The 26,970-nt window shown below is 32.7% G+C and overlaps 3 protein-coding genes and 1 pseudogene across 4 annotated transcripts; all 4 read right to left on the bottom strand.

The window, feature by feature from the left end:
- Window positions 1–9,326: 9,326 nt before the first annotated feature.
- LOC111311000 (uncharacterized) lies at window positions 9,327–11,604 on the bottom strand (annotated as a pseudogene).
- A 1,090-nt stretch (window positions 11,605–12,694) lies between these two features.
- LOC111311775 (putative glycosyltransferase At5g03795) lies at window positions 12,695–16,749 on the bottom strand. Its single transcript, XM_089759923.1, has 5 exons — window positions 16,733–16,749; window positions 16,250–16,422; window positions 15,120–15,379; window positions 13,775–14,120; window positions 12,695–13,679 (listed from the first exon to the last, which is right to left on the bottom strand). The coding sequence occupies exons 2-5, from the start codon at window positions 16,349–16,351 to the stop codon at window positions 12,996–12,998; spliced, it is 1,392 nt and encodes a 463-aa protein (XP_089616049.1). The 5' UTR covers window positions 16,352–16,422; window positions 16,733–16,749; the 3' UTR covers window positions 12,695–12,995.
- Window positions 16,750–17,404: 655 nt separating this feature from the next.
- On the bottom strand, window positions 17,405–21,133 carry LOC111311776 (putative glycosyltransferase At5g03795). Its single transcript, XM_022911467.2, has 4 exons — window positions 20,595–21,133; window positions 19,973–20,154; window positions 18,450–18,783; window positions 17,405–18,350 (listed from the first exon to the last, which is right to left on the bottom strand). Exons 1-4 carry the CDS (start codon window positions 20,937–20,939, stop codon window positions 17,667–17,669), a joined length of 1,545 nt encoding a protein of 514 aa, XP_022767202.1. The 5' UTR covers window positions 20,940–21,133; the 3' UTR covers window positions 17,405–17,666.
- A 443-nt stretch (window positions 21,134–21,576) lies between these two features.
- LOC111311774 (putative glycosyltransferase At5g03795) lies at window positions 21,577–25,744 on the bottom strand. 2 transcript variants are annotated; one of them, XM_022911464.2, is made up of 4 exons: window positions 24,930–25,744; window positions 23,912–24,189; window positions 22,639–22,987; window positions 21,577–22,530 (listed from the first exon to the last, which is right to left on the bottom strand). In XM_022911464.2, the coding sequence occupies exons 1-4, from the start codon at window positions 25,317–25,319 to the stop codon at window positions 21,847–21,849; spliced, it is 1,701 nt and encodes a 566-aa protein (XP_022767199.1). In that variant the 5' UTR covers window positions 25,320–25,744; the 3' UTR covers window positions 21,577–21,846. The 2 variants fall into 2 exon arrangements, with proteins under 2 accessions (XP_022767199.1, XP_089616036.1); XM_089759910.1 differs by having other exon boundaries at window positions 24,891–25,605.
- Window positions 25,745–26,970: the final 1,226 nt, after the last annotated feature.

The following is a 26,970-nucleotide window of genomic DNA, read 5'->3' on the forward strand; positions in this document are numbered from 1 at the left end:
TAGTTTGTGGTTATAGCTATAACTGTTAAAAGCAAACATTGAAAATATGAAATTTTAAGGAAAGGTTTTAAGGTATGTAACATTGTCTCTTTTTTTAAAGTTTTATTTGTCATCACTGTATTATTTACTTAATAGGTGTATAAAAGGATTGTAAGCAATAAACTTTAAGGATATAATAAAATTCAGTGACTAACTGTATTTTGTACTAACGAAATCAATCTATCAAACAATTACTAGCATATCATAAGATTACTGAATTTCTATAAAGATTTTTTGCAACAAAATTTTTATAAAAGAAATTTGAAATTGAAAGAAAGAGAGAGAGTTTTAAGAATTATTTTTGTATGTTTTCAAAAAACCAAATAAGCATTTTATAAACAGATAAATGTTATTTCGTACAGACATGACTGTATATTTTGAATAGCTAAAAACTATTTGTTTTTTGAATAGTTAAAATTGTTCATTTTGACCAGACTTATCTCTCTATTTTGAACAGACTTAATTATCTGTCTTTATTTTTTTCTTTTTCAATAGGATTATTTTTCATATTTTATTTTGAAAATCTCTAACAATCCTCCACCATTTTCAAAATAATGCAAATTTATAATGACCTTAGAAATCGATTCATAAATGAAGGTATCTTCCGATTTGAACCTTCACTTTCTGATAACAAGTTAAAGTTAATCGAAATCGCATGGTAAACTATGCTTTGAATCAGCTATTCCATTTGATTAACCAAACTTGTTTTACAAAATGATTTCAACACCTAATGAATTCTTAGTATCTAATGACACATTTATGGCCATTTGTCTGCATCCTTTTTTTATGAGTGCTATTAGAGCCAAGCTTTTAAACTTTTAAAAACAGCCATACTCCATATTCACATAGGTAGCTCCCATCAAAAGTGCTCTCATAACTATAACACTCTAACATATTTATATTATGAGTCTATTAAGAGTATATTACTCATCCTTCCTTTACCATTATGGGTACCTAGCACTTTACTTGAGATGGCATTAAACATCACTATAATGCTAATAGTCACATACAAATGATGTATTTTATCTCATTGAACTCAAAACTTGACATTATATCAAACGTTGAGTCGAGTTTTCATTATAGGTGACTTTACTTCATGAGCTTGAGCCCCATCCCTATTGAGGTCCTTTTTATTAATTCTCTAGCAAGACTTTTGATTAAAGGATTTGTCAAGTTTTCACTTAACCTCACATAATTTATAGTGATCACTCCATCTAAAATTAATTGTCGAATATAGCTATGTTTTAATCCAATACGTCTAGACTTTCCATTATATACTTGGTTATAAGCCTTTAATAGAGTTGGTCCACTATCACATCAGATAAAAATTAGAAAAATTGGTTTCGGCCATAAAGGTACTTCATATAATAAATTTCTTAGCCATTTAGCTTCCTTAGCTATTATTGCTAATGCAATAAATTCAGCTACCATTGTGAAATTCGTTATGCATGTTTGTTTATTAAAACTTTAAAAAACCATACCTCCGCCAAGTATAAAGATCCACCTACTTGTAGAAGCATGATCTTTCATGTTAGTAATCTAACTAGCATTAGAATATCCTTCTATAACTGAAGGATATTCACTATAACACAATCCATAATTTATTATTTTCTTTAAATATCGAAGTACTCTTTTAACTGTTTGTCAATGTAAGTTACTTGGATTACTTGTGTACTTACTCAACTTTTCAATAGCAAATGCTATGTCTGGTCTTATACAAGTCATTACATACATCAAACAATCAATTACTCTTATATATTATAATTGATCGATTGTTTTACCAGTATTAGATACTAATTTTAGTTTAGAATACATAGGTGTAGATACTAGAATACAACTAAAAAGATTAAACTTTTTAAGTACTTTTTCAATATAATACGATTGTGACAAGGTTATGTCATTATCATTCTGAATTATTCTAATTCTTAGAACAACTTCCACTACACCCATATCTTTTATTGAAAAGTTATTTGATAAAAATTTATTTGTTTCCTTAACTTGTTTTGAATCAGTGCCAAATATTAGCATATCATCTATATATAAGCAAATTATGACTCCTTTTCCATTTTCAAAATTGCTATATATGCACTTATCTGACTCATTAATTTTAAAATCATTAGCAAGAATGATTTCATCAAACTTTTGGAGCCATTGTTTTGGTGCTTGCTTATGTCCATATAAGGACTTTATAAGCTTACAAACCTTATGCTCTTAACCTAGAATGATAAATCCTTTCGTTTGTTCCACATATATATTCTCTTCTAATTCACCATTTAAAAATGCCATCTTTACATCTATTTGATGTATAATCAAATTATAAATCAAGGCAAGGGAAATTAAAAGCCTAATTGTAGCAATTCTAGCTATTAGAGCATAAGTATCAAAGTAGTCTATCTTTTGCTTTTGTTTAAAGCCCTTGGTTACTAACCTTGCTTTAAATTTATCTATGGTTCTATCCACTTTCATTTTCTTTTTGAAAATCCATTTATAGCCTATTGGATTAGAAGCTGGTGGAAGATCAACTAAAATTCAAGTGTTATTTCCCATTATTAAGTCCATTTCATTATTTATTGCTTTTTTCCAAAAAGTAGAATCTTGAGATTTTATTGCCTCTTCATATGTAATAGGATCATACTCAGCATTAAAATAATAAAGAATTTTATTATTTATGCTTTCACCAATTCCTTTCACAAAGAACATAAAGAAATCTAGTCTAAAATCTTTTACCTTTTTAACCCTTTTACTTGTTCTTATTCGTGATAAGATTTATCATTAATTTCAATTTGTTCCAATGGATTTGGAATTTCATTTTCACTTGTAGGATGAATTGCTTGTAGTTGTCTCAAAATAGATTTAAATATATTTTCATCAAAAATTGCATCTCTTGATTCAATAACAGTGTTAATTGAAATTAAATCATTTGATTCAATAACCATGAACTTATACGCTTTACTATTTTGTGCATATCCTATATATATGCATTCTGTTCCTCTTTCACCCAACTTTTTTCTTTTGGGTTCTAAAATTTTAGTTACAGTTCTACATCCCCAAACCTTTAAATAATTAAGATTTAGTTTTTTTTTCCATTACTCATATGGAATTATTTTGTTTTTTTTGTTAGAAATTCTATTTAGTATATGACAAGTTGTTAATAAAGCTTCACTCCAAAATCTTTGTCTAAGACCAGAATATGATAACATTGCATCTACTATTTTTGTTAAGACCATGTTCTTCCTTTTAGCTATACCATTCTGTTGTGGTATATAAAAAGTAGTAACTTGATGGATTATTTTAGTGGATTCAAAATAACTTAGACTATAATATTCTCCACCCCTATTCCATCTTAAGCACCTAATAAAAGATTCACATTGAAGTTCAACTTCAGATTTATATATTTTAAACTTATCAAGTACTTCATTTTTAGAATATAATAGATAAACATAACAATATCTAATACAATCTTCTATAAATGATACAAAATATTTCTTTTTAGATAATGTAGGAATGCTATGCATATCACAAATATCACTGTGAATTAACTCAAGTAACTTTGTATTTCTTTTAACCTTAAAAAAATAATTTTTGATAATCTTAGCCAATATCCATATGTTACATTTATTAATGTCTTGATTAAATTCAAGAATTAACAGAAACTTACTTATATTATAAAATTTTTATAATTTAAATGACATAATCTATAATGACATAAATATAAAGATTCAACTATGTAAGTAGAAACAACAATTTTATTTTTATTAATAATATTGAGTTTGAACATTCCCTCATACATAAATCATTTTCCAACAAAAATTCCTCTCTTAGACTAAATAAATTTATCTACTTTAAATATAAGTTTAAAACCAAACTTGTTTAATAGACTTTTAGACACTAAGTTCTTCTTAACTTCTGGTACATAATAAACATCATTCAAAGTTAAAATTTTTTCAAAAGTGAATTCAAGTTCAACAGTCGATTTGCCTTTGATTGTTGCTATAGAAAAATTTCTCATGTAAAGGACAATGCCATATTCACTTGGTTTGAATGCCCCGGAATCAACCCACCAAGATTCATCATTTTCAAGCATGTTGATCTCAGAAATCATGGCAATAATTTTTCAAAAGTATCCTTTTTTGAAGAATTATTTTTCTTATGTAACAATTGACATTCTTTCTTGAAATATTTTAGCTTACCACAACGATAACATAAGCCTTTCTTATTCTTTTTGAATTTAGGTCCATTAACAATCTACTGGAACTTGAACTTTTTTTTATGAAGCTTTGTAGTCTGTCTTTCCTCCAAAACATAACTTTGTCATCACTAGAACCATATTTCTGTTCTTGCTTTTTGTATTCATCTTCAATTCGAAGATGATTAGCCAAAGCTTCAAGAGTGATTTCTTCTTTTTTATGTTTCAAACTTCTTTTAAAGTCTTTCCATGATGGAAAAAGTTTATCTATTGTAAAGGATACAATAATTGTTTCATCCATACTCATATTATATTGTTTAAACTGATTAAGCATTTTTTCAATTTCATGCAGTTGTTCAATCACATAATGTCCATCAATCATATGATAATTATTGAAATAACTAACAAAAAATTTTTTACTTGTTGCATCCTCAGTCATAAACTTGGTCTCCAATTTATCAAATAACTCTTTTACAGTAACCTCATTTTGATATGTATTAAACAGGCTGTCAGACAAACCGTTTAGAATATGATTTTACACATGTAGTCTGCATTATCCTTTCTGCCTCTTTCTTGTTATAGTAACAAATTCTTCTATTTCATTTTCTTTTAGCCTAGGAGTAGTCAGAACATATACAATCTTTAATATTGAATGCAAAAAATGTATCTTTTTCTACCATCTTTGAAAATTACCACCATTAAAACGATCCAATTTGACAAAACTAGAAACTAATTCCCTGAGCATTGCTTCGGTTGCCATTGTTGAACCGATAAAACCTTAAAATTATTACAGCAAACATTGAAAATCTACAATTACTGCTTTTGGTAAATCTAAAATTTTGAAAAAAGGCTCTAAGACGTATAACGGTGCTACTTTCTTTAAATTTTTATTTGCTCCATCGTATTATTTACTTAGTAAGTGTGTAAAAGAATTACAGGTAATAAACCTTAAGGATACAATAAAGCTCAGTGACTGATTACGTTTTGCACTGATGAAATCAATCCACCGAGCAATCATAGGCATATTACAAGATCACTGAACTTCTATAAAGTTTTTTTGCAATAAAACTTTTATAAAAAAAATATGAAGTTTGAAGAAAGAGAAAGAGTTCAAAAAATTATTTTTATATATTTTTAGAAATCAAAAGAACTTTTTATAAATAAATAAATATCATTTTCTACAGACATAACTATTTATTTTGAATAAATAAAAATTATCTATTTTTAAATAATCTCTCTTTCAATGTAAAATTATTTTTCATATTTTATTTTAAAACTCTCTATCAATACAGAGATCAAGTCCATCTAACTAACTAGCTGTGTGATCCTGTTATAATTACACCTTAAAAAATGGACTTGTGAAAGTGTACAATGCACCAATATTACCGTATGACTTTTTTTTTTTTATGTCATTTTCGTCCTTTGAATCAAGCAAATTTGTACGTTTATCAACTTTAATGTCACCATATATAACGTCCAACAAATTTTTTTTGCATCTTTATCTACTTTAATGAGTGTGGACGAACACATATACGTGTTCCTTCCTCGATGGTTCCATGAAAACTGTCAACTTCGATGATGTATACATACATATATATATATATATATATTTACATAAAATGTGTATAGCCAATGGAAGAAGAAGAGAAAGTCTTGAAAATAAAAGAAAACTTGAACTTTAATATCATATTAATCATTTAATTTAAAATTATTTGATGATAAATTTTAAAAAAAATCAACTTGAATTCAAATTTATAATAATTAATAATTCAATCGTTAACAAACATGACATAATTAACACGACTTTAATATTTTGCAGGCATTAAAATCTTGATGCTTAAACTTTAACAATTTGTTCTCTTTAACGTTTACTAAGAGCAGACTTGATTTTTCGTCCTTGTGGAACAGATAAATCTTGGTGAGACAATCTTTCTTAAAAAATTCAATCACCTTCACCTTCTACATCTATATCTATATATATAATTTAAGAAAGTGATTGAGGTACGTTTTTAATTAACACGATATAGATATGATGTATAATTAAAAAAAAAAATAGTCGTATAAATCACATGTTTATTAATTTTATGTATATCGTCAAATCCTTTCAGCCATTGGAAGGGCAAACCCTTAAAAATGCATGCACCAATAATATGAATTTCTTTGGTGGTTGCCTCGCAATTATTTTGTGTCATAATTAATAATATAAGCTGTCAATTTCTATAATTATTATGTACTCTTCAAAAACGATGATCACATGACAAGTGAATGATTGAAGTTTGAGTAGAAATTTTTATCTTTATATATGCATCACATTATATTATTAATATAAAATTTTCAATTACGAAATATATTTTTTGTATTTATTTGAGATTATATTAATTAATATAAGTAAAAAATTTTGCTACTATTAATTCTACATATATCTGTTTATTTTGCAATTTGTTTTCCAATTACTAAGCATATCCTTTCAATTTTTTTTTTCAGTGAATAAATTATGGAGAAATTATCCAATCAATCATTAGCAGAGTTTTTAAATTTTATAAATGAAATTAACATAATGATATAAAAATATATGAACAAATTTAATTAAAAAATAGAAATATATCAATTTTTAATCTTCTTTAAAAATTAAAAATTAAAAATTTCACCATCAATATTTTAAAAATGAATTGAAATAGTAGCTCCAATTTTTTTTTCAAAAATAAAACCAGATAATTTGAGTTTTTTTTTTTCCTTGGATAAATCGCAGATAACGTGAGTCATGTGTTCGAGTATTTGTTTCAGAAGCGAGATGAGACTGTCCCACTGGTTTTGCCTTTGTCAAGGATGGCATCCCGACCCAAATTGAGTCCCATATAGAGACCCATTAATCCCTTTATTCCATTTTTGGTGACGGCAAATATTCCTTGCATTTGTATTTATTGTTTATGCTCTAATCCCATTGACCCGTTCTATCAGAACTAAAGCAATTTAGCAACGTTGGATTTTGTCGGTAAAAACTAAATTTTATTGCGTCGAGGGGTAAATTACATACTATAAATACGTACGTACTTGTCGGTTTTTCTTATCTTTTCCATTTCTTTTACTAGGACTTATCTAATTTTTTTTACTTGATATAATTCAATGGTTATAGTGAAATGAGTTTTTATATATACATATATATATATTTAATGTTAATTTTTAATAAAATTAATATTATAATTTTTAATGTGAAAAATAAAAAATTATTAAAATAATTTTAAAATATAAAAATTATAGGATTAACATTCGACAAAGAAAGCAGAAATAATTTTGAAATATCAAAAAAATGGATAAGGAAAATGAAACAATGAGATTATTATTGTTATTATATTATTATTATTTTGATGATATTTTATCATCAAAGCTCTTAATTAAAGTACTTGATTAATCAATTACGTGGACTTTTCGCAATAAATGATCTAATACTTGATCAATAAAATATTTTAATCTTGCAAATGAAATTAAAATTAGAATTACCGCAAATCTATTATGATATATTTAAAAAATCAATAAAGTAATATGATAAAAAAAATACATGATAAAATTTTAATTTTGATTAAAAATTTAAAAATTCCACAAAATTTATGAAATAATATTAGTCTTTTAATTTTTTTTTATAAAAATAAGAAATACTTCAAATTTAAGATCCTTAATTCTATTAAAAAGTATTCTTCCCTAATCTTATTCACATCTAGGGTTTACAACTCAACCTGAGTTCGACGGATTTCGATCCGATCCGATCACATATGATCATTTTTTTTTTTTGAAAATTTTAGTTTTAGGTCAGATTGAATATTATTAAGAAAAAATCAAGTTTGAATTTTAAGTAAATCCGATCCGATCCGATCTGATATTATATTAAAAATTATTTTTTAATTTTTATTTTTATTTATATATAATTATATATTTATATTTAAAAAAATAATATTTTATTAATTTCGAATCGAATCTATAAAATTTATATAATTCACTTTGATCGGACCTATTATTAACCCTATCCACATCATAAACGAGCCAATAGGCCCTGGATTTTCTTAAGGACCCATTACCTTCATTGTATATGTCACTGGCCCTTTGTTAATTGTCATCGACATCGGCAAATATTATACGGATTGGCTATTAAATGGTCCAACACATTCTCGACCGGTAACATCAGGTGCGGTCCTCACCTCAACTCTACTTGAACTAATCAATTTTCTTATAACTATGTGATTGCAACTTGTCTCTACTCTACACCTTTCAACCAGAAAAAGTTTCTAGTCCATAAAGAGTTGGATGAAAAAAAAAAGTGTCATCCAATACATCGGTGAAGATTACAACAATGTTTTAATTTCTTACCACATCCATAGTTTTCCAGGCATGCAATTGTCCCAATATATAAGTTTCCAAGCATCTCAATTTGGTAAAGAGTTTTCTTTGAATCCAAAGGCATTTGTTAAGTATATAATTTTGCCCATTAAACATAAGACCCGTACATGTACTTACGGAAAAGATTTAAAAAAGTTACTGTACTCTTTCTAATAATTCGGTCTGTTTGGAAACTTGAAAGTGACATGAAGTGAGAATCAATGATGTGAAATTACGAGAAATTAGCATGAGATTATGAGATTTAGGATCAATTAAGATCGATTAAAAATATAAATGATATATTAATATTAATATATTATTTAAATTTGATTAGAATAAAATTTAAATTTAATTTAATTATTATCAAGTTAAATTTAAAATTAAATGGATAGATATATCAATTAAGTTAAATTTAAATATTTTTATACTCAATTTAAATAGTTTAAATATTTTTATATTTAATTTAAATAATTTATGAGTTTAATCAAAATTTTATATTTTAATATATTTTAATTAATAAAATATCTTAATTAATAAAAATATAAAAATAAAAATTATTTTTACGTATTAATTAAATATAATCAAATAAATATAAGTAATTTAATTTTTTTATTTTAAATCAAATTTAAATTCAAATCAAATTTTAAATTTTAAATCAAATTCAAATTTAAACTTAATATTATATGAATTTAAACTCAAACTGACCAGCTTTGCTTGAGAGGAAGCCAATTGGTCTAAGCTTATTAGGCCCAGAATCTGTCTAATTCCGGGAGAAACAAATGAACGCCTTTACAATTGATTTTTGGGCTTCCAAAAACATTGATAGAGTTAGAATACGAGTTGGGCTTCCAGCCAGAGTTCTCATCAACTCAAAACACCCAAACAGTGAAACTTGTCCCAGATTCCAAAATTCATACTCCATTCTCGCTCTATTAGCTTACGGGTTTTATTTAGAACATTCCAAGTATTCATGAACACAGACAGAACAAAAGATACAAAAACAGAAGAAAAACCATTAAAAAGATAAGACAATAGTCCACTCTATATACTAAAGGTCATATGCAGATTGTCTGAGATCACATTTTGGTTTTGCCCGAGCGGTCCACTCATATAATGCCTTCCTCATTCATACGGCCAACGTCGTTGAAAGTTTGGCCACTCATCTGATCAGATGATTTCAGGGTAGCAGCAATAGCTCCTGGTGAGGTATCTTCAACTTTAATCACAATCGTATCTAAAACGCCGTCACGATTCACTTCATTATCATTGCGTCCTGCTTCATCTTTGAACTCTTCACCTTTCAGCTTCATCTCTTCCATTTTCTGTCTAGCTGACTCCGTTGTTTCACTCAAATTTTCCCGTATAATTTAAGCAACATTAAGTATATATTTAGAAAAGAAAAACAGAGAAAAAGTGGGAATAATAAGATTCATCACCTTGGTTTTCTCTGTAGTCTCTGATGCCTTCTGCTTCGTTTCCTCTGTCTTCCCAGTAAGGAAATCCATAGCCCTCTTAGCAGCATCAGCAGCAGAGTCTTTCAACTCCAAAAGCTTACTATAACAGTGGTATTTTACCTTCCTTTGCATTCTCAGCAGTATAATCTGTGTACTCTTTCATCTTTCCCACAGTAGCATCTTTTCCTTCTTTGGCCTTCTCCGCTCCTGCTCCCTGTTTTGCCTTTTCTGCTGCTTCATTGGCCTTCTCAGCTGTCATGTCCTTGGCTTCCTTGGCTTTCTCGGCTGCATAGTCCTTATATTCGGACGCCTTTCCCATTGTAGAATCCTTTGCTTCCTTTGCTTCCTTTGCTTTCTATGCCGCATAGTCTGTATACTCGGAAGCCTTCTGAGCTACGGTATCTTTGGCTTCCTTGGCTTTCTCAGCTCCATAGTCATTATACTCAGCAGCTTTGCCTGTTACTTAGTCCTTCGCTTCTTTAGCTTTCTGGGCAGCAGAGTCTTTCGTTTCCTTTGCCTTCTGTGCTGCATAATCTGTATACTCAGAAGCTTTACCTGTTACTGTGTCTTTTGTTTCCTTTGCCTTCTGGGCTGCATAATCTGTATACTCAGAAGCTTTACCTGTTACTGAGTCCTTCGTTTCTTTCGCCTTCTGGGCGGTAGAGTCTTTCGTCTCCTTTGCCTTCTTATTGGTGTAATCTGTACACTTAGCAGCCTTTAGCTTTTAAGTATCCTTTACCTCTTTTGCCTTATCTGCAGCCTCCTTTGCTTTCTCAGCTGCATAGTCTTTGTACTCACCAGCCTTTCCCATGGCAGTGTCCTTTGCCCTCTCAGCTAGCTCCTTCGCTTTCTCGGATGCCTCCTTGGCCTCCTCCGATGCCTCCCTGGACTTCTGCTCTAAATACTTCTTATACTCGCGAGTTGTTTCCTTTGTATTGTCCTTGGCTTCAGCTGCCATCTCCTCAGCTTCTTTCACCTTCTGGGCTGCATGGTTTTTATATGCCTCCATCCTCCTCGCAGCTTCATCTGTAGTTTCCTTCGCTTTCACAGTGACATTATCTTTGTATTCCTTAGCCTTCTCTGCTGCTTCATCTTTCGTCTCCCATGTCTTCTCTGCAGCTAGATCAGCTCCTTCCCTTGTGTAATCCTCTGCCTCGTGGCTCTTACCAACCATGGCTTCTTTGGCGTGCTCGTATGTACCTTGCACAGCCCTCAACACGGTCCCAATAACCCCATGACTCTGTTGCTGTTGCTGCGGGGATTGATCCCACTGCTCCTTATAGACAACTCTTTTTTGCTGTTGCTGTGGGGATTGATCGCACTCCTCCTTATAGACAACTCTTTCTTCATGTTCTCTTTCTCTGATAACATCCCTAAGATCATCAGCAGCTTGTCTTGCTGCTGCTTCTGCTCTTTGCTCCTTCTCTTGCCTAGTCGCCATTGCTGATGAATCTCAAATCTAATCTCAAACACGAACTCGCTGGAATAATAGAAGAACAACACTGATTTTTATATTTCACCAGGAATCTATATATGATCCTATGTGTTTTTAAGTTGGTGAAATGCTTGTCATCGATCTATATACAATTTACTTCAACCCCGGGAACTTGACACGTAGGGGAAGAAAGTTTACTCTAATGAGATGATGAGTTGACGCGTGGCCATGCATGCTAACGGAGGAAGACGTTTCAGCTTGCATGCCAATCCAAGTGAATGTCATCAAGCGGTGGATGGATTGCAACTGTGTCTGAGAGATCAAGTAGGCAACTTTTTTTTTTTTCATACAATGTCTTTCCACGTGTCTTACCCTTGCCACGTGGCATAATATTTGCTATGTTAGCTGTAAGCGCTCATCTTCTATATTCTAGTTCTGCCACATAATAATTAGCACATAGTGAAAGTTAATTTGAAAGGTTTTAGTAAAATACTTAAAGCAAGGACAGTACTCGAGGCTTGTAAAATTTTGTACTGCTAGATTTGCTTAGAGACACAGATAACAGAAAAACAAACATCTCGAGTTTCTTCAAATTTTAATCAAAGCAGCTCAATACATCACGTTTGCGAACAAGAAACTGGAATCAGATTGAGTCCTTGGCAATCCCATGCACCCTTACTTGGGTGCTTGATACATTCCAGGTTTCCAAATTACTGCTGAATTAGACAAAGTTTTTAGGCCATCCATATCATCTCATTATTATGGTTAGAGAATGGAGTCAGAACATTGCAGATAGAGGCTTGAGTATGGGATCATCTGATGTAACTGGATGCTAATGCGTGCCAGGTTCTGTCTAAAATATTCTGCAATTTTTCATTGTCTCGTAACCCTGATTCCATTAATCAATCATGAAACTTTCTGTCCCTCCACAGGAAGGTGTTTTTCCCTTTCTTCAATCTTATGCTCGAGAAAGGGTCTGGTTCTGTCTCTAAGTTTCAGTATTGCCATCCAACTCTAGCCAAAAGCTTTTACATTTTTTGCAAGTATCTTTTAAATACAGGCTTGTACAACAGTGAAACGTCTAGAAGTACAAGACCACCTTAAATGGTCTAAATGGTCTTGACATAAACAAATCTCTTTTACTACTATTAATATTTTAGTGAAAAGATCAGGGACAGGGATTTGTGGTCTTTGCAATGGAAACATTAGGTAGAGATTAGAAACAAGAGTAGCCATGAACAAAATCTTATATGAGCCTTTGCAAATTGCCATATGGCCTAATGATTTTTAATGTGAGCAACTTCGAATACTCGACCAGACAAGTACAGCAAGATAGTTAGAAGACTCCAAAATGATTTTTGATGCAAACATGGTTTATCTTAATTGCAATTAATTGCAATTGTGCTTGCTACATCATCAAATTGCAAAAGAATCTTCATAATTATGTGTTCCATTACCCATCAGCTAGGTGGAAACTTATTTCTTTACTAAGATGGAGTAGCCTATTGATTCATCAATCCAACACCTCTCTACGACCATTACTGACCCTAACATTCAATCTTCGAAGCCAAATAGAATGAAGGATCATATGGAACACATCGAACCTCTTCGGAGTCACATGCAACTCGAAATGCCGTCTCACTTGGACTACTCTCTTCTGCATTCTTATGTACTGCCGGTCTGGTATAGCCATCAATATTTTCTTCAAATTTGGGATTTCTTCCAGGGAAACTATCACAGCGAACGTCTTCCAATTCAAAACATCACTGAATGGTGGCACATAACTTTTCGAAATCAGCACTGGAACACAGCCATTGTACAAGGCCTCAACAATTCTTGGGCTTGCAACTTCATAACCACTGGGGCAAAGGCAATATTTACTTTGTCTCATTAGATCATAGTAAGATACTCCTCGTGGAAGGTAATTGTGAACTCTAATATCTGGATCCTTTTTCTCCCAATGCTCAAAGAGTATTGCTCTTACAAAACCGTGATTTCCTCCCGCAAAAAATGCCAGGATTGTACGCTGTGATGGAGAAGGCCCACCAATCAAGCCCTCCAGCCTACTGCTTTTGAGACTAATTTCTGGAATCGATACGTCCTTCATTGGGTTGAACCTTTCAGAGGTGTTTGCATTGCACAATGCACGAATGGAGTGTTTCACTAGATCAGGAACGAAAAAACTCGTTGCAGGCCCCTGAAACAAAACTAAAAGTACTCAGAAATGACAAATCACTGGAATTATTTTAGGATCATAACTCTGTTCTTAGTTGTGAACCTGTAAAAGCTTACCCAGTCATGGCAAGAAAGCATGAAATGGTCTGCGCCAAGGCTTCGATTCCAATAGGGGTGTTTCTCAGCAATAACATTTACATAATCTAAGACGACCCCCCCTAAGCGTTTCATAGGCGTACCCTTCACCCAAATATATTGGACGATCCTTGTTACGCTGTAAGGAAGGTAAAATACATGAGCTTTCTCAGGATTGTGGGTTCGGAATTTTTTGTTATCCTCCATTTTATTGATAAACTGTCCTTCCATGGTGTACAGCAGCATGCAAGGACCATCATGAAATAGTGGAATCTCCCCTTCTCTGTAGACAAATATCTTGAACTGTTTTTCCATTTCCAGGTAGCTCCTGCCATTGCAAACAAGAAGCAGAAAATCCTGGAAATTAGAGTGAGAAGCTCTATAGTACAGTAGAAACTATAAAAGGTTCTGCAAGTACACAAATTTACTTCGAAAGGTTTCCTCACCTGAAAACAAAAAGGAAAAACTGACTTTCTTTCCTCAACAAAGATATACTAGAAATTTAAAACATTTGCTTGCTCAACCTTTTTTTTTTGTTGTTGTGGAAATGAAGAACTATAAAATTCTGTAATTTGAAACTAAACTGCGTAATCGAGTTAGTCATTGCTTTTTTCTTTTTCTTGATGATGAAATTTAGCTAAGAAATTGGATAAATTGGGAAACGGAAAGGGGTAACTGGGCTGCAATACTTACACGGTTTCTCATGGGGCTTGAATTAGATATGGGCCACTCTTGATATCCACCACCAAACCCACAGGTAACTTCGGGCAACAAGACAGGGGCCTTAGAGTTAGCGTTGGAAAACACAAACAGTTCTACAACACTATGAATCACAGATCCAGTTGGAATACAATAATTACAGGGTTCTTGTTTTTGTTGGATTCCCATTGCAGTTGGACTCGCTTGTCTTTTATACGGATTGTATTGCCATTCATTTCAATGACGGGTGGTCCAATAAGCGACTTGGAGCATGCTGAATTGCTGATGTGAATGGAGACAAATAACTTCCCTATTGCACCCAAATGACTAGCCGACATGAAGATTGGATTGAGATTAAGTTTGGGTTCTTTTTTTTTTTTTTTGGATAAGAAGTTCGGGGTTCTTTGATGCTAAATGAGTGGCTCTTGACATTTTCACATCGTTAAATTTGACTTCGAAAATGGATTATTTCTATTTTTATAAATCAACGTTTAAAGTTTAAGTTTTCATACTGAAAAAAAAAAAAAAAAAACATTTTTACCTCGGTGACTCAAATTCAAATTTGTCCACTTAAAATTCTTCAGTAAAAGAGAAGGAAAAGGAGGATATGAAAAAGGTGATGAAATACCTGTGAAAGGCTTTGGCATTCTTGTATATGGGTCCATCGGGGATATAATCAGGATCCTGCAATTGACTCCCGTTCATTGCTTCTCTGATGGCAATTCGAGCTTTTCGAAGACCCTCTTCCAACCTATCCAAATTAGTGCCAATTCTTCGTCTTCTTGGCTTCAAAGGAGGATTTGTTAATTCATTTTCTTTCATATTGGATGTGGTGGAGTTGAAGTTTTCGCTGATTGACATATTTGGGATGTCTTCATTTTTCCCATTCTGTTCAAATCATCCAAATTAAAGTCACTAAGAAAACAATTTAATTTAGGGAAGGAAGCATTGCATTAACATGAAGTGAACCAAAAAATATATTATTATCAATTATAGGATAGTTATAGTGGTTTAAACTTCCATATATTAATTATATGATTTGTACATTCTTAAATTTAACTCAAATAATTTATCCAACTCTCTTAAAAATATATTCCTATAATGTCGAAGTTTCATTCTTTAACACTTATAAGGCTTAATGAAGTAGGGATGGTTATAGGGTATGTTGTCATTTCTGTCTTTATTCTTAATGGTCATTAGTTTGATGATTGCCACTTAACTAGCTATTTTAAACTTTTTCCAAGTTATAGTATACAACAATGAGTCTAATAGTCTATAGTTAAAGTAATGGAGCACTAAATTAATTTTTAAATTATTTGTATAATTATTAGAAAAAAAAACTCTATAAAAGAGTGACAATATTCTAGATATTAGTTGCCATCTCAATTTTAATCATGACGATGTCAAATATCTATTGGATCAACATTCCCTAATCAACTAATGAGATTTTAAGTGATCAAAATATAAAAATTAATAATGATTTGAACATCAAATATATGCTTGAGATGGGATTATTTCTCCTTATTTGGGAGAACAAACTCAATTAGTGGGGCAACGATGTAATCTCTAGCTTTAGATTAACCAGGGGAAAAGACCTGAATGGACTTAATTTCCCAAGAGCTCATAAGAATCAACAATATTAAGCTAAAATGTAGTAAAAAACAAAAGGATCTGTGCTTCTAAGCTATCATCCTAAAGCAATGGATAAGGGCAGATAACGTTAAAAGCCGTCACTGAAAAGAAAAAAAAAACTCTTACTAGGGGTTGATCTTGCGAGGACTGAGCAACAATTGGTGGAGAAACAGAGTTGATAATGGCAGCCGTATTTGACAAAGCTTCCTTCCTGCTGCCACCATCCATCGATACTTCCTCCTGTGACTGCAAATATACTGGACTATTCCTTTCTTTTGCTTGTAAACTTGGCTTCTTCACTGCATATAAATTAGTATTTGAAGATGATGAAGTGGGGAGAGTGTAAATTAAAGCCCAGTTGGAGCCTTTTCGAACTAAAAGAGAAGCAAAACCTGACACCAGAATCAATGGCACTACAAATAGAAAAATTTTCAACACTGGTGAAGTGGTGGCAAACCAATTTTTGAACCCTTCACCCATCTCTCCTTCTCAAGTAGTTTAACCTCAAAATTTTATGTAAAATGGAGCATGTTTGCAACCGACACACACACAAAAAAAAAAAAAAAAGAGTTGGGGTTCTTGGAAACAGCCGAAAACAAATGGTTATACCTCCAAGCAAAGCCAAGAAACCTCGTTATTTATCTGAGTTCCTCTCAAGCCAAGTTCACAACACACCTTTTTTACTGCTTTGAAAATGGGGTTAATATAATGCCCACAAAGGTCATTTTCAAACTCTAATTTTGTGGCTATTAGTGCTCATCTTTTATTCCTTTTATTCTAATTGTACTGTGTTTCATTTGTTTGTAATAATTTATAATCTTCTTTTCTTGATAGAGGATAAAAAAAAATGACTGTAGCCTAAAGTAATTTGATTATTATATATATTTTTTTGGATAATTGAATTTTTATTCATAATCAATTATCCAAAAAAGCAAGAAGGCCTGAAACAAAAGTTTTCAACGCTGGATACTCCCAAACAACAACTAATTGAGTAAGGGTCAATTTGAAAGCATGATCTCCAATTCAATCAGGGTCCCAAACGAACTATAAGATAAACTAATGAACTCCCCAGTTTCTGCACAATTCTTGATTTAAGTTTAGAACTTAAAGTATCACTCATTGAAATAAGCGGCACAAGTTTTTGAGTATTGGGAAGTATAAATATTCGAATGTTCAATTGAATCAAAATCCTTATTGTTAGACGGAGTGATAACACTACAATAGCTGCTTGTATAGTTATTAGATTATTTGTTAAGCCGGTCAATTATGCCAAATCCAAACTTTTAACAATATCAGCAACTTTTGCATTCTTCTCTATCCTTAAATTACAAAAAAATGCTATTCGTTCCACCACTTTTATTTCAAGAGTTTGTACTTCCTGGCATGACATAATTATTAGTATGATTTTGTTCCAATTGTGCTTTAACTTCACTTCTGCATCAAATTGCCAAAGAATATTGTTCCTGAATTATGTAACACATTTCCTAATTACAGCTGACTTGGTGGACTTCTCTTCAAATGATAAAATGTTCCAACTGATTCATCAGTTGGAAATCTTTCCAAGACCATCATTGATTCTAACATTTAATCTTCTTATCCAAATAGAATGAAGTATCATATGGAACACATCGAACCTCTTCGGTGGAGAATTCAACTCAAAATGCCTTCTTACTTTAACAACTCTCTTCTGCATTCTTATATACTTCCTTTCTGGTATACTCATCAAGATTTTCTTCAGATTTGGAATATCTTCCAGGGAAACTATCACAGAAAACATCTTCCAATTCAAAACATCACTGAATGGCGGCACATAACTTTTTGAAATCAGCACTGGAACGCAACCATTGTACAAGGACTCCACAACCCTCGGGCTTGCAACTTCATAACCACTGGGGCAAAGGCAATATTTGCTCTGTCTCATTAAATCATAGTAAGACACTCCACCTGGAAGATAATCGTGAACTTGAATATCTGGATCTTTTTTTCCCCAGTGCTCAAAGAGTATTGGTCTCACAGGGCCATGATTCCCTCCTGCAAAGAAAGCCAAGATTGAGCGCTTTGATGGAGATGGCCCCCCAATCAAGCCCTCTAGCTTATTGTTTTTAAGATTAATTTCTGGAACGGATACGTCCTTCCAGGGATTGAACTTTTCGGAGGTGTTTGCATTACATAGAGCACGAATGGAGAATTTCACTAGCTCTGGTACGTAAAAACTAGTGTGAGGCCCCTGAAACAAAACTAAAAGTATTTAGAAATCAACGAAACATTGTTACAGGATCATAACACATTATTTCTAATCAGATTTAAAACTGCATAAGCCAATTACCCAGTCATGGCAAGCAAGCATGAAATGGTCAGCGCCAAGGCTTCGATTCCAATATGGGTGTTTTGCTGCAATAACGTTTACATAGTCTAAGACGATCCTCCCAAAGGACTTCAAATCATTAACAAAGTGGCGCATTCTTGTTATGCTGTAAGGAAGGAAAAACACATGGGCTTTTTCAGGATTGAGGGCTCGGAACTTTTTATTCATCTCCATCTTATTGATAAACTGTCCTTCTATAGTGTATAACATCCTGCAAGGACCGTCGTGAAATAGTGGAAGCTCCCCTTCGTTGTAGACAAAGATCTTGAACTGTTTCTCCATTTCCAAGTAGCTCCTGCCATTACGAAAAAACGAAAAAATGAAATCCAAGAAGTTAAGAGTTAGAAACCATGGAAACTACAGTAAAGAGTCCCCAAATTAAATGACATTGAAATTATTTAATTATTTCCTTACTAGAGAAAAATAAAGTCCTATACAATATTGTTTACTTGATTTTAAATAAAAAAGTTTAACAGAAAAGAATATGCAATTCAGACCAATTATAGAAATCAATATATTCTATTGAATGTTTTAAGAAATATTCTAATTTTTCATTTAATTTTTAGCAAATATTATGAATCAAAATAAAAGAAATCTTTGTTAAATTAAAATAATTGAAGCACAATAATAAAATTGCACATTATATATTCTATAACATAGAGGCATCTATAAGTCGAGTTCGTTGGATGCTCGATTAACACCTTAAAACCTTAGCTACGACGTAGCCCAGCCCAAACTAACCTGGACTTTGAAGCCAATTTAAATGCAGTTATGATTTAAAAATATCATTAAATTATTAAAAATATCTTTATATATAATATTAAAATTAACTAAATAATAAAAATAATATTTCGGATGAGGTAAGCTTGTGCTAAAAAATTCTTATCCAGGACCTGATTCAAATTGAGCCAGACCCACTGGCTTGCGGGAAGCTCGATCATGGACAGATCTATTATCCCTCCAATTTATAACTCACCGAGCTCGATGATTGTCGTGATTGCAGCAGACTAGTGGCCAGTGGGGTAGATTTATTGCTGGAAGACAACCCGCGGGGCATTCGTTTTCTTAAAAAAAAAAACAAAGAAGGCTTGTTGTCTTCGAGCACGTTTTCTGCATGGGAATCTTTCTTCTAGGCGTTATTAACGTTAACCAATCATTCCCGTCGCCTTGTTCTGTTTTTGTTAGATTCAAATCGAGCTTTGGGCTTCCCTTGTCTCTTTGTTGAGGATTCTAGTGCCTCCCACTTGCATCATTAGAGGATGGAGGGATCCAATCCAAAAAAGCGACCAAGGGAATAGGAAACGCTAGGCACATTTCAAGTTCTAAATTTCGGTATTGAGATAAAGAAATAGTATATTTTAGGTTAATTGTTCTAAACAAAGGAATACTATTTTTACGCCAAGTGATTCATATGCCCACGTTAAGTTATTTGGAAAAAAGAAAAGGAGAATATGAAATATGCTAACCAATTAAGTCGATGTTACCTGTGAAAGACTTTAGCATTCCTATATATGGGGCCGTCGGGGCTGTAATCAGGATCCTGTAATCGACTCCCGTTTATAGCTTCTTTGATGGCAACTCGAGCTCTTTGGAGACCAGCTTCCAACCTATCCAAATTCGTCCAAAATCTTCGTCTTCTTGGCTTCAAAGGGTGATCATCGATTAACTGGGAGTGGGACACAATTCTGGTTATTGGTTGTATTTCTCTTTTTTTCTTAGCTGAATATTACCTATGAAATGGGTAATGTCTCATGAAGTAAAAAGAGTGTATTGACGAGAAGGTAAAAACTTAATCAAGATTGTCCGATGAATAATCAACATATGATTTGTGATAGACATTTCTTTTCCAGATTTGGAAGAACAAATTCAATTTTTGAGGCAACAATTGAACTGTTAACTTCAAAAAAACGGTGAAAGACCTTAAGTGATGAGCTTTCTTTTTTTTTCCTGAAAAGCTTGTTAAAATCAAACAAAATTAGGCTAGAATGGAGTAAAGGAAAAAAGGAGATGTGTTTATGAACCATCATTCTAAAGCATTCTTGACAAGGCATTAACGGGCAGCAGACAACGGAGGAGTACAAGCAGTATAAGAGAAAAAGCTCTTACAGAGTCTTGAACTTGCAGGGGCTCAGCTGAAATTGGTGAAGAAACAGAGTTGTTAATGGCAGTCTCGTTTGACAAAGCTTCTTTTCTGCTGTGATCATCCACCGCCAATACCTCCAAACGTAAATCCGCTAGGCCATCCCTCTGTTTTGCCTGTGAAGTTGCTATATCTAGACTAGGTTTTGAAAAAGGGTGACTATAAATAAAAACCCAGCCGGAACCTTTTAGAACTAAAAGAGAAGCAAAACCTGTCACCAGAATCAATGGCACCACAAACAATAATATTTTCGATGATGATGATGACGAAGAAAAAGTAGTGGAAAACCAAGTCTTCAACCCTACCCCCATCTCTCCTGCCTCAGATTTAACTCAAAATCCTATGTAAAATGGAGCATATGTTTGCTGTCTATTCACACGGTTCAAATAAGAGTTGGGATTTTAGGAACAAGAACAAACAGGCTAAAGAAAATGGTTGCAACTCCATGCAAGCCAATTGACCTTGTCTTTTTTGCCTTATTATTTCTATCTTGTTTCCTCGAGGCAATTTTACTGTTCATGATCAGCCTATTACTGTTTCCGGAAAGAGGATAATCTCATGTATACCACAAAAGGTCTTTTACTGCTTTCAATTGTACTGAGGGGACCATTTCCCAAGTATTTAAATCCGTATAATTTAGTTGATTGCATGATTGTATGTAAAGCCAAGCAATCCCATTCAATCAATTTGTGCTTATTAATGTAAAGATTTCATATGAAAGAAATTCAGGAAAAGAAAGAATACGAAAAGATACCCTCTTTTTATTTTTCCCTCTTGAAACCAATTATTAATGCCATTGCTAAGGAAAATCAAGGGGAAATCTTTAAAATTTTGTGATCTAAGATATAAAGGAATTTCCTGACTGAACTATAAACCAAAATTGCCACCTTAAAAACGCCTTAATTACTATTTGATCCTGATTTGAAATCCATGTTCAAGTCTGTCAGATACATCTTCCAGAGAAAATTGTCACATAAATCAGTATGGGAATGCTACAGATTGCAGACTCAGAATTTCCAGCCAGACTATCCATTAAGCTTTACATGACCGTGCATAAATCTCACCAACTGCCTAATTTTATCAACACTTTCAAGATTGGAGAAGGAAATAGAACAAATAAAGACTCATTTAGGACTCCACAACCAATTTTGAATGTGCTAGAAATGATTTATTATTAGAACTAAAAAAAAATTCCTGAATCGTCAAATGTATTATTCATCAGTTGGGCATGACTCCATGATCATCACTGATCCTAACGTTCAGTCTTCTTAGCCAAACTGAATGAAGGATCATATGAAAGACATCGAAGCGCTTAGGAGGGGAATTGAACTCGAAATGTCTTCTTACTTGCCGCACTCTCCTCTGCATTCTTATATACTGCCTTGGCGATATCTTTGTTAATATTTCCTTCAATCTGGGGATATCATCCACTGAAACCAGCACAGAAAATGACTTCCATCTTAAAACATCACTAAATGGGGGCACATAACTTTTCGAAATGAGCACCGGAACGCATCCATTGTATAGTGCCTCGACTATCCTTGGGCTTGCAACTTCATAACCACTTGGACAAATGCAGTACTTACTATTTCTCATCATATCATAGTAATTAACACCTTTTGGAAGGTATTTATGTACCTTAATATCTTCATCCTTGTCTTCCCAATGCTCAAGGAGGACAGGTCTTATAGGGCCATGAACCCCTCCTGCAAAAAAAGCCAAGATTGGACGCCGAGACGCAGATGGTCCGCCAATCAAACCGGTTAATTTACCAGTTTGGAGATTGATTTCTGGAATGGAGACATCCTTGACAGGGTTGAATTTTTCAGATGTGTTTGCATTGCATAGAGCACGAATGGAATTCTCTTGAAGGTATGGAAGGGAAAAGCTAGCTTCTGGCCCCTGTATTAAAACTACGTAAGTTCTTGAAGATTTAATGTATTAAAGTCAAGTCTCAAGCTCAAATCAAAATCAATTAAGATTATGATGCTGAAGTAATTAAACACTTACCCAGTCATGACAGGCAAGCATGAAATGGTCTGCACCAAGGCTTCGATTCCAATAAGGATATTTCTGTGCTATAGTATTAACATAGTCTATGACAGTCCTTCTTATGGGACCAAAATCATGCGAATCGCGCAAATAAACAAATTGGACCATCTTTGCTACACTGAATGGAAGGTAAAAAACATGAGCTTTCTCAGGATCTTTCGTTTGAAATTTGCTATCAACATCCATCTTATAGATGAAATTTCCTTCCATGGAGTAAATACTCTTGCAAGGACCATCATGAAACACTGGAGGCTCCCCTTCTTTGTAAACAAAGACCTTGAATTGTTTTTCCATTTCCAGGTAGCTCCTACAATTACAAAGAATTAAAGTCAAAGGGAATTAGAGCAGCAAATGCTTGTAAAACAATCTTAAGTCCACATTTTTTTTATTTAACAACAAGAGGTTATTTGCTTTGTCCAATACATCTCATTGTTAGGTCGGTCCAAGTAACGTAAGAATAGGAGAAAAAATTACTAAATGTTGAAAAATAGCCGCATGAACAAATAAAATAAATTTTTAAAAAAAGATGCAAATTCATTTAGCCGAATTACGGTCAATCTTACATCAGGTCTGAAAATTTTTGGGTACCTGGTCCCTAGTGGACCCTTTTCACATTTTCTTGCCTTAGACTGCAACAGGGCTGCCGGGTCCCTTACGCACTAGGCTTTGTACCTTTCCCATGGGGACTTAAAAAGCGACTTGCAAATACAGTAGGACCGCGCAGCCCCTGGCCCAAGTTATTAATTTTGGATTTATTTGGGCCATTTCCTACCTCTATTTTGTCCCTACCCTTTGCGTGTGGAAATTGGACTCCAATAAATCATTCTCATCGCAAGACGCAGTTCATTGATAGCTAACAAATAATCATATGAAAATAATCACAAGGAAAAAGCAGAAAATATTAACCCAAAAAGATGTGTTAATATTTTCATCCTAAAATTTCTGTTTTTTTGCCAGAAATCCGAAAATTTCTGTTCAAATAATTTGATTTCATTCATTATTTCATTTGCCTTTTCTAATTTCTAATTGATGCTATTTTTTTTTAATCTGTTTCTTTACTTTTCTCTATTCCTTTTCACATGGCTGAACAAAAAATCATCACATGAAGGTCTCTTTTCATTCTTTTCTGCAGTTAGTGACATAATTCCAAGTTCGAATAACAATAAAACGAAGTGCAGAAAAGAAGCTAAGAGATCTACTTGTCTTTTTAAGTTAGTTAGTACAGAGGTACCTGTGAAAGGCCTTGGCATCCCAATACATTGGACCTATTGGGACATAGTCACGATCCTGTAATTGACTCCCGTTTTTAGCTTCTTTTATGGCGGCTCGAGCTCTTTGTAGACCTGCTTCAAGCTTGTCCAATTTTGTTCGAACCTGTCTACTTTGTTTCAAGGGAAGAGCAATAGATTCATTCAGGGATATTGTCGCATTCGGAGTCCCGGTAATGGAAATATTTAAGCTATCTGAACCGTTAATGGTGATACTTAAGCTGTCTTCCTTTGTTTCATTCTGTTCAATTCATCCAATGATGGAGTGATCAATAAAAAAAACTGTCATCTTACAAACCAAAAATTTATCGTTTTGTTTTTTTATTTTCTAGACTAACCAAATCAATAATATATAAACTGCATGGACAGACACAATGAAGAAAGAAAATTGTAGCAGTGATACATAAAATTTCTGAAAAATTAGTAAAAAGGGACTATGCCAATCAGACAATGGTTTTTTTATTAAAATAACTACGATTGAAAGAAAGAGAGAAAAAAGCTGGCTTTGACCAGCCACCACAACTCCATCAAGAAAGACTAATGTATCTAGGAAAAAATAAGGGTTTAACTGGACTTTCTCATATGTCAATCTTGGAAATAAATCAATTAAGAAGTTGATTTGAAAAAAGTGTCACCTTTTTCTAGCACATCTTAAGGGGGAAATAAAAAGAAAAACCATTAAAAAAAAAAAGAAAAAAGAACTTGATGATTAAAGGGTTTTTAACGCTATTATGTCATAATTAGTCCTAATTTTTTTTGAATGAATCATAATTTGTAATCAATCTTAATTGTTCTGCTCCTGTTCTTGGTTGCTAGTTTTTCAGAAGAAAATTCAAGAAAAGGCCGGCAAGAAAAGATGCTGAAAGTGACAAGCATTATATCCTTATTAAGGAATCTGATCCTGATAAGAATAGAAGAAAAAAATATATAAAGGACAAATACCAGAAAAAAAAATTGCATAAAAGAGAAATCAGCACCCACTAATTCATGAATTTTCGTCACTGCTTCAACGGCAAGAGGCGGTGAAGCTGGGTGATTAAGCGCAGCCTCATCTGACAGTGCCTCTTCTTCCAGGCCGCCATGAACAATACTATCCACCACCGTCCCCACCCTGGAACTTCCTTCTGCATGCGTAGCTGCACCAAACTTCTCGCTGCTATTTGCAGCAGGAGCAAAAGAAGAAGAAGAAGAAGAAGGGAGGCTAGAAATCAAAACCCAAGTTGAATTTCTTGGAACCAAAACAAAAACAATGAATGATACCAGAATCAATGGAACTATAAAGAACAAAAGTTTGATTGTTGATGATGAAGAAGATGATGTTGTTGCTGTTGAAAAACAACATGCAAAGCAATTTTTGTTCCCATCCCCCATCTCTCTCTCGGTTTCTTCAAGGAAAATTTCCTCTCTTAACAGTCTCTATCTAAAATCTGTTTGCTATCAAAACCCTCTCCATATCTCTCTCTCTCTCTCTATATATCTCTTTGTTTCTCTTTGGTTAAAGGGCTTTTTGTTCTTCCTTATAAGTGAATTTTTGGAGTTGTTTGCTAAGTTAAAAAACAGGTGGAAATAAAGGGTTCAAACTTTAAGCCAAGCGTCCTCCAGTTTTGCCCTCTTTATCCGAGCTTCTCCATGCAAAATTTTTATTTTCCAATTCCACCCCTCTCCAATCACCGATTCTCTCCATAATTCGCTGTTCACGCTCGTTTCATGACACGCGCTGCCACCTCTGATTTGCGATCCTCTGACTCTCTCCTCTGGTTAGCAAATTTCCCAATCAATAAATGATACACCTGGCATGCACAGTGACTTGCCTTTATATAATATATTATTTATATTCAATTTGGCAAGGATTCGTGCAATTCACAATTTTTATTTAATTCAAATATACGTGTATCAATTAATTAAATGTTAAAATTTTGGTATTTATAAAATTTATTCTGTTAGTAAAGAAATGAGCTTTGTTAACTTAAGTTCGGTTTCGATAATAAAATTTTGAAAGAATGCACTTAATCATTTTATATTAACAAAATTTAAAGTTTTTATTTAATTTTTTAATTAAATTAAATAAATAAATTACTTAATCTTTGATATAAAATCATGTCCTATCACCTTTAGTTGTTTTTGTATGTCATTGTCATGTAAAATTAAAATTTTTTTTTATAAAAGCAAATGACACCAAAATTATTTATGTTCTAGAAATACAAAGGTTGATAGATGAATTTCAGTTTTCTATTAAAAAGAACTGCTAGAAACCGGATGTGATGCCGATCCTATCAAAACTTTTGTATGTGACACATGGGAAGATAATTATTGCGCCTTTTTCATGTTTTACGTTGTTTGCTCCTCTGGTTTTTTTTTATTTTTTATTACAAAACAGGCAAGAAGGCCAGTTTCGTCTTTCGGCTATGAAATTTGCAATCTTCTCGTGCATGTCCGCCTCTCATTTATTTCAGCAACGGGTGGAGAAATTTGGGTAAACTCATGAGTCTAGAATACGGAGAATGCCAAATTTGGTTGTTCGAAAGCATCAGCATCTTAAATTTTTTGGGCCTCTTATCGCATTCCCTGTCATCACAATTCACATGCAATTTGCAGTGAGAGAAAGGAACAAATTCTCATTTCTCAACTCATCAAAAAAAAATTATTAAGATCAATTTTTTTATATTATGGTTCAATATGAAATTTTATTGTTATATTTACTTTAATTTTATTGAATTTTGTTTATTTTTTAAAAAATAAAATTAAAAATATTTTACAAAATATTTTATTACTATAATATTCGAAATCAGTTTAAGGTAAACTCAATCCTTTCAGATATTGCTATAACTTAGATTGATCTAATTGCTCTATTTTTTTGGTTTTTCCTTATTTTCTAAAGTGTTTTGAAGCTCTAATATTGCTAATCTTTTGGCAGTTAATTTATGAAAGTTTGGTTAACTTACCACTTATCAAGAAAATAGAATGATCACTTCAAATGTGTGTTTTTGGGTTAACTGGTAACTGGTTATGGCCTAGAAATTAA

The sequence above is a fragment of the Durio zibethinus genome, chromosome 1 (genome assembly GCF_047325235.1).
Source record: "Durio zibethinus cultivar Kanyao isolate XHJ-2024 chromosome 1, ASM4732523v1, whole genome shotgun sequence".
In the NCBI taxonomy this organism is placed as follows: Eukaryota; Viridiplantae; Streptophyta; class Magnoliopsida; order Malvales; family Malvaceae; genus Durio; species Durio zibethinus.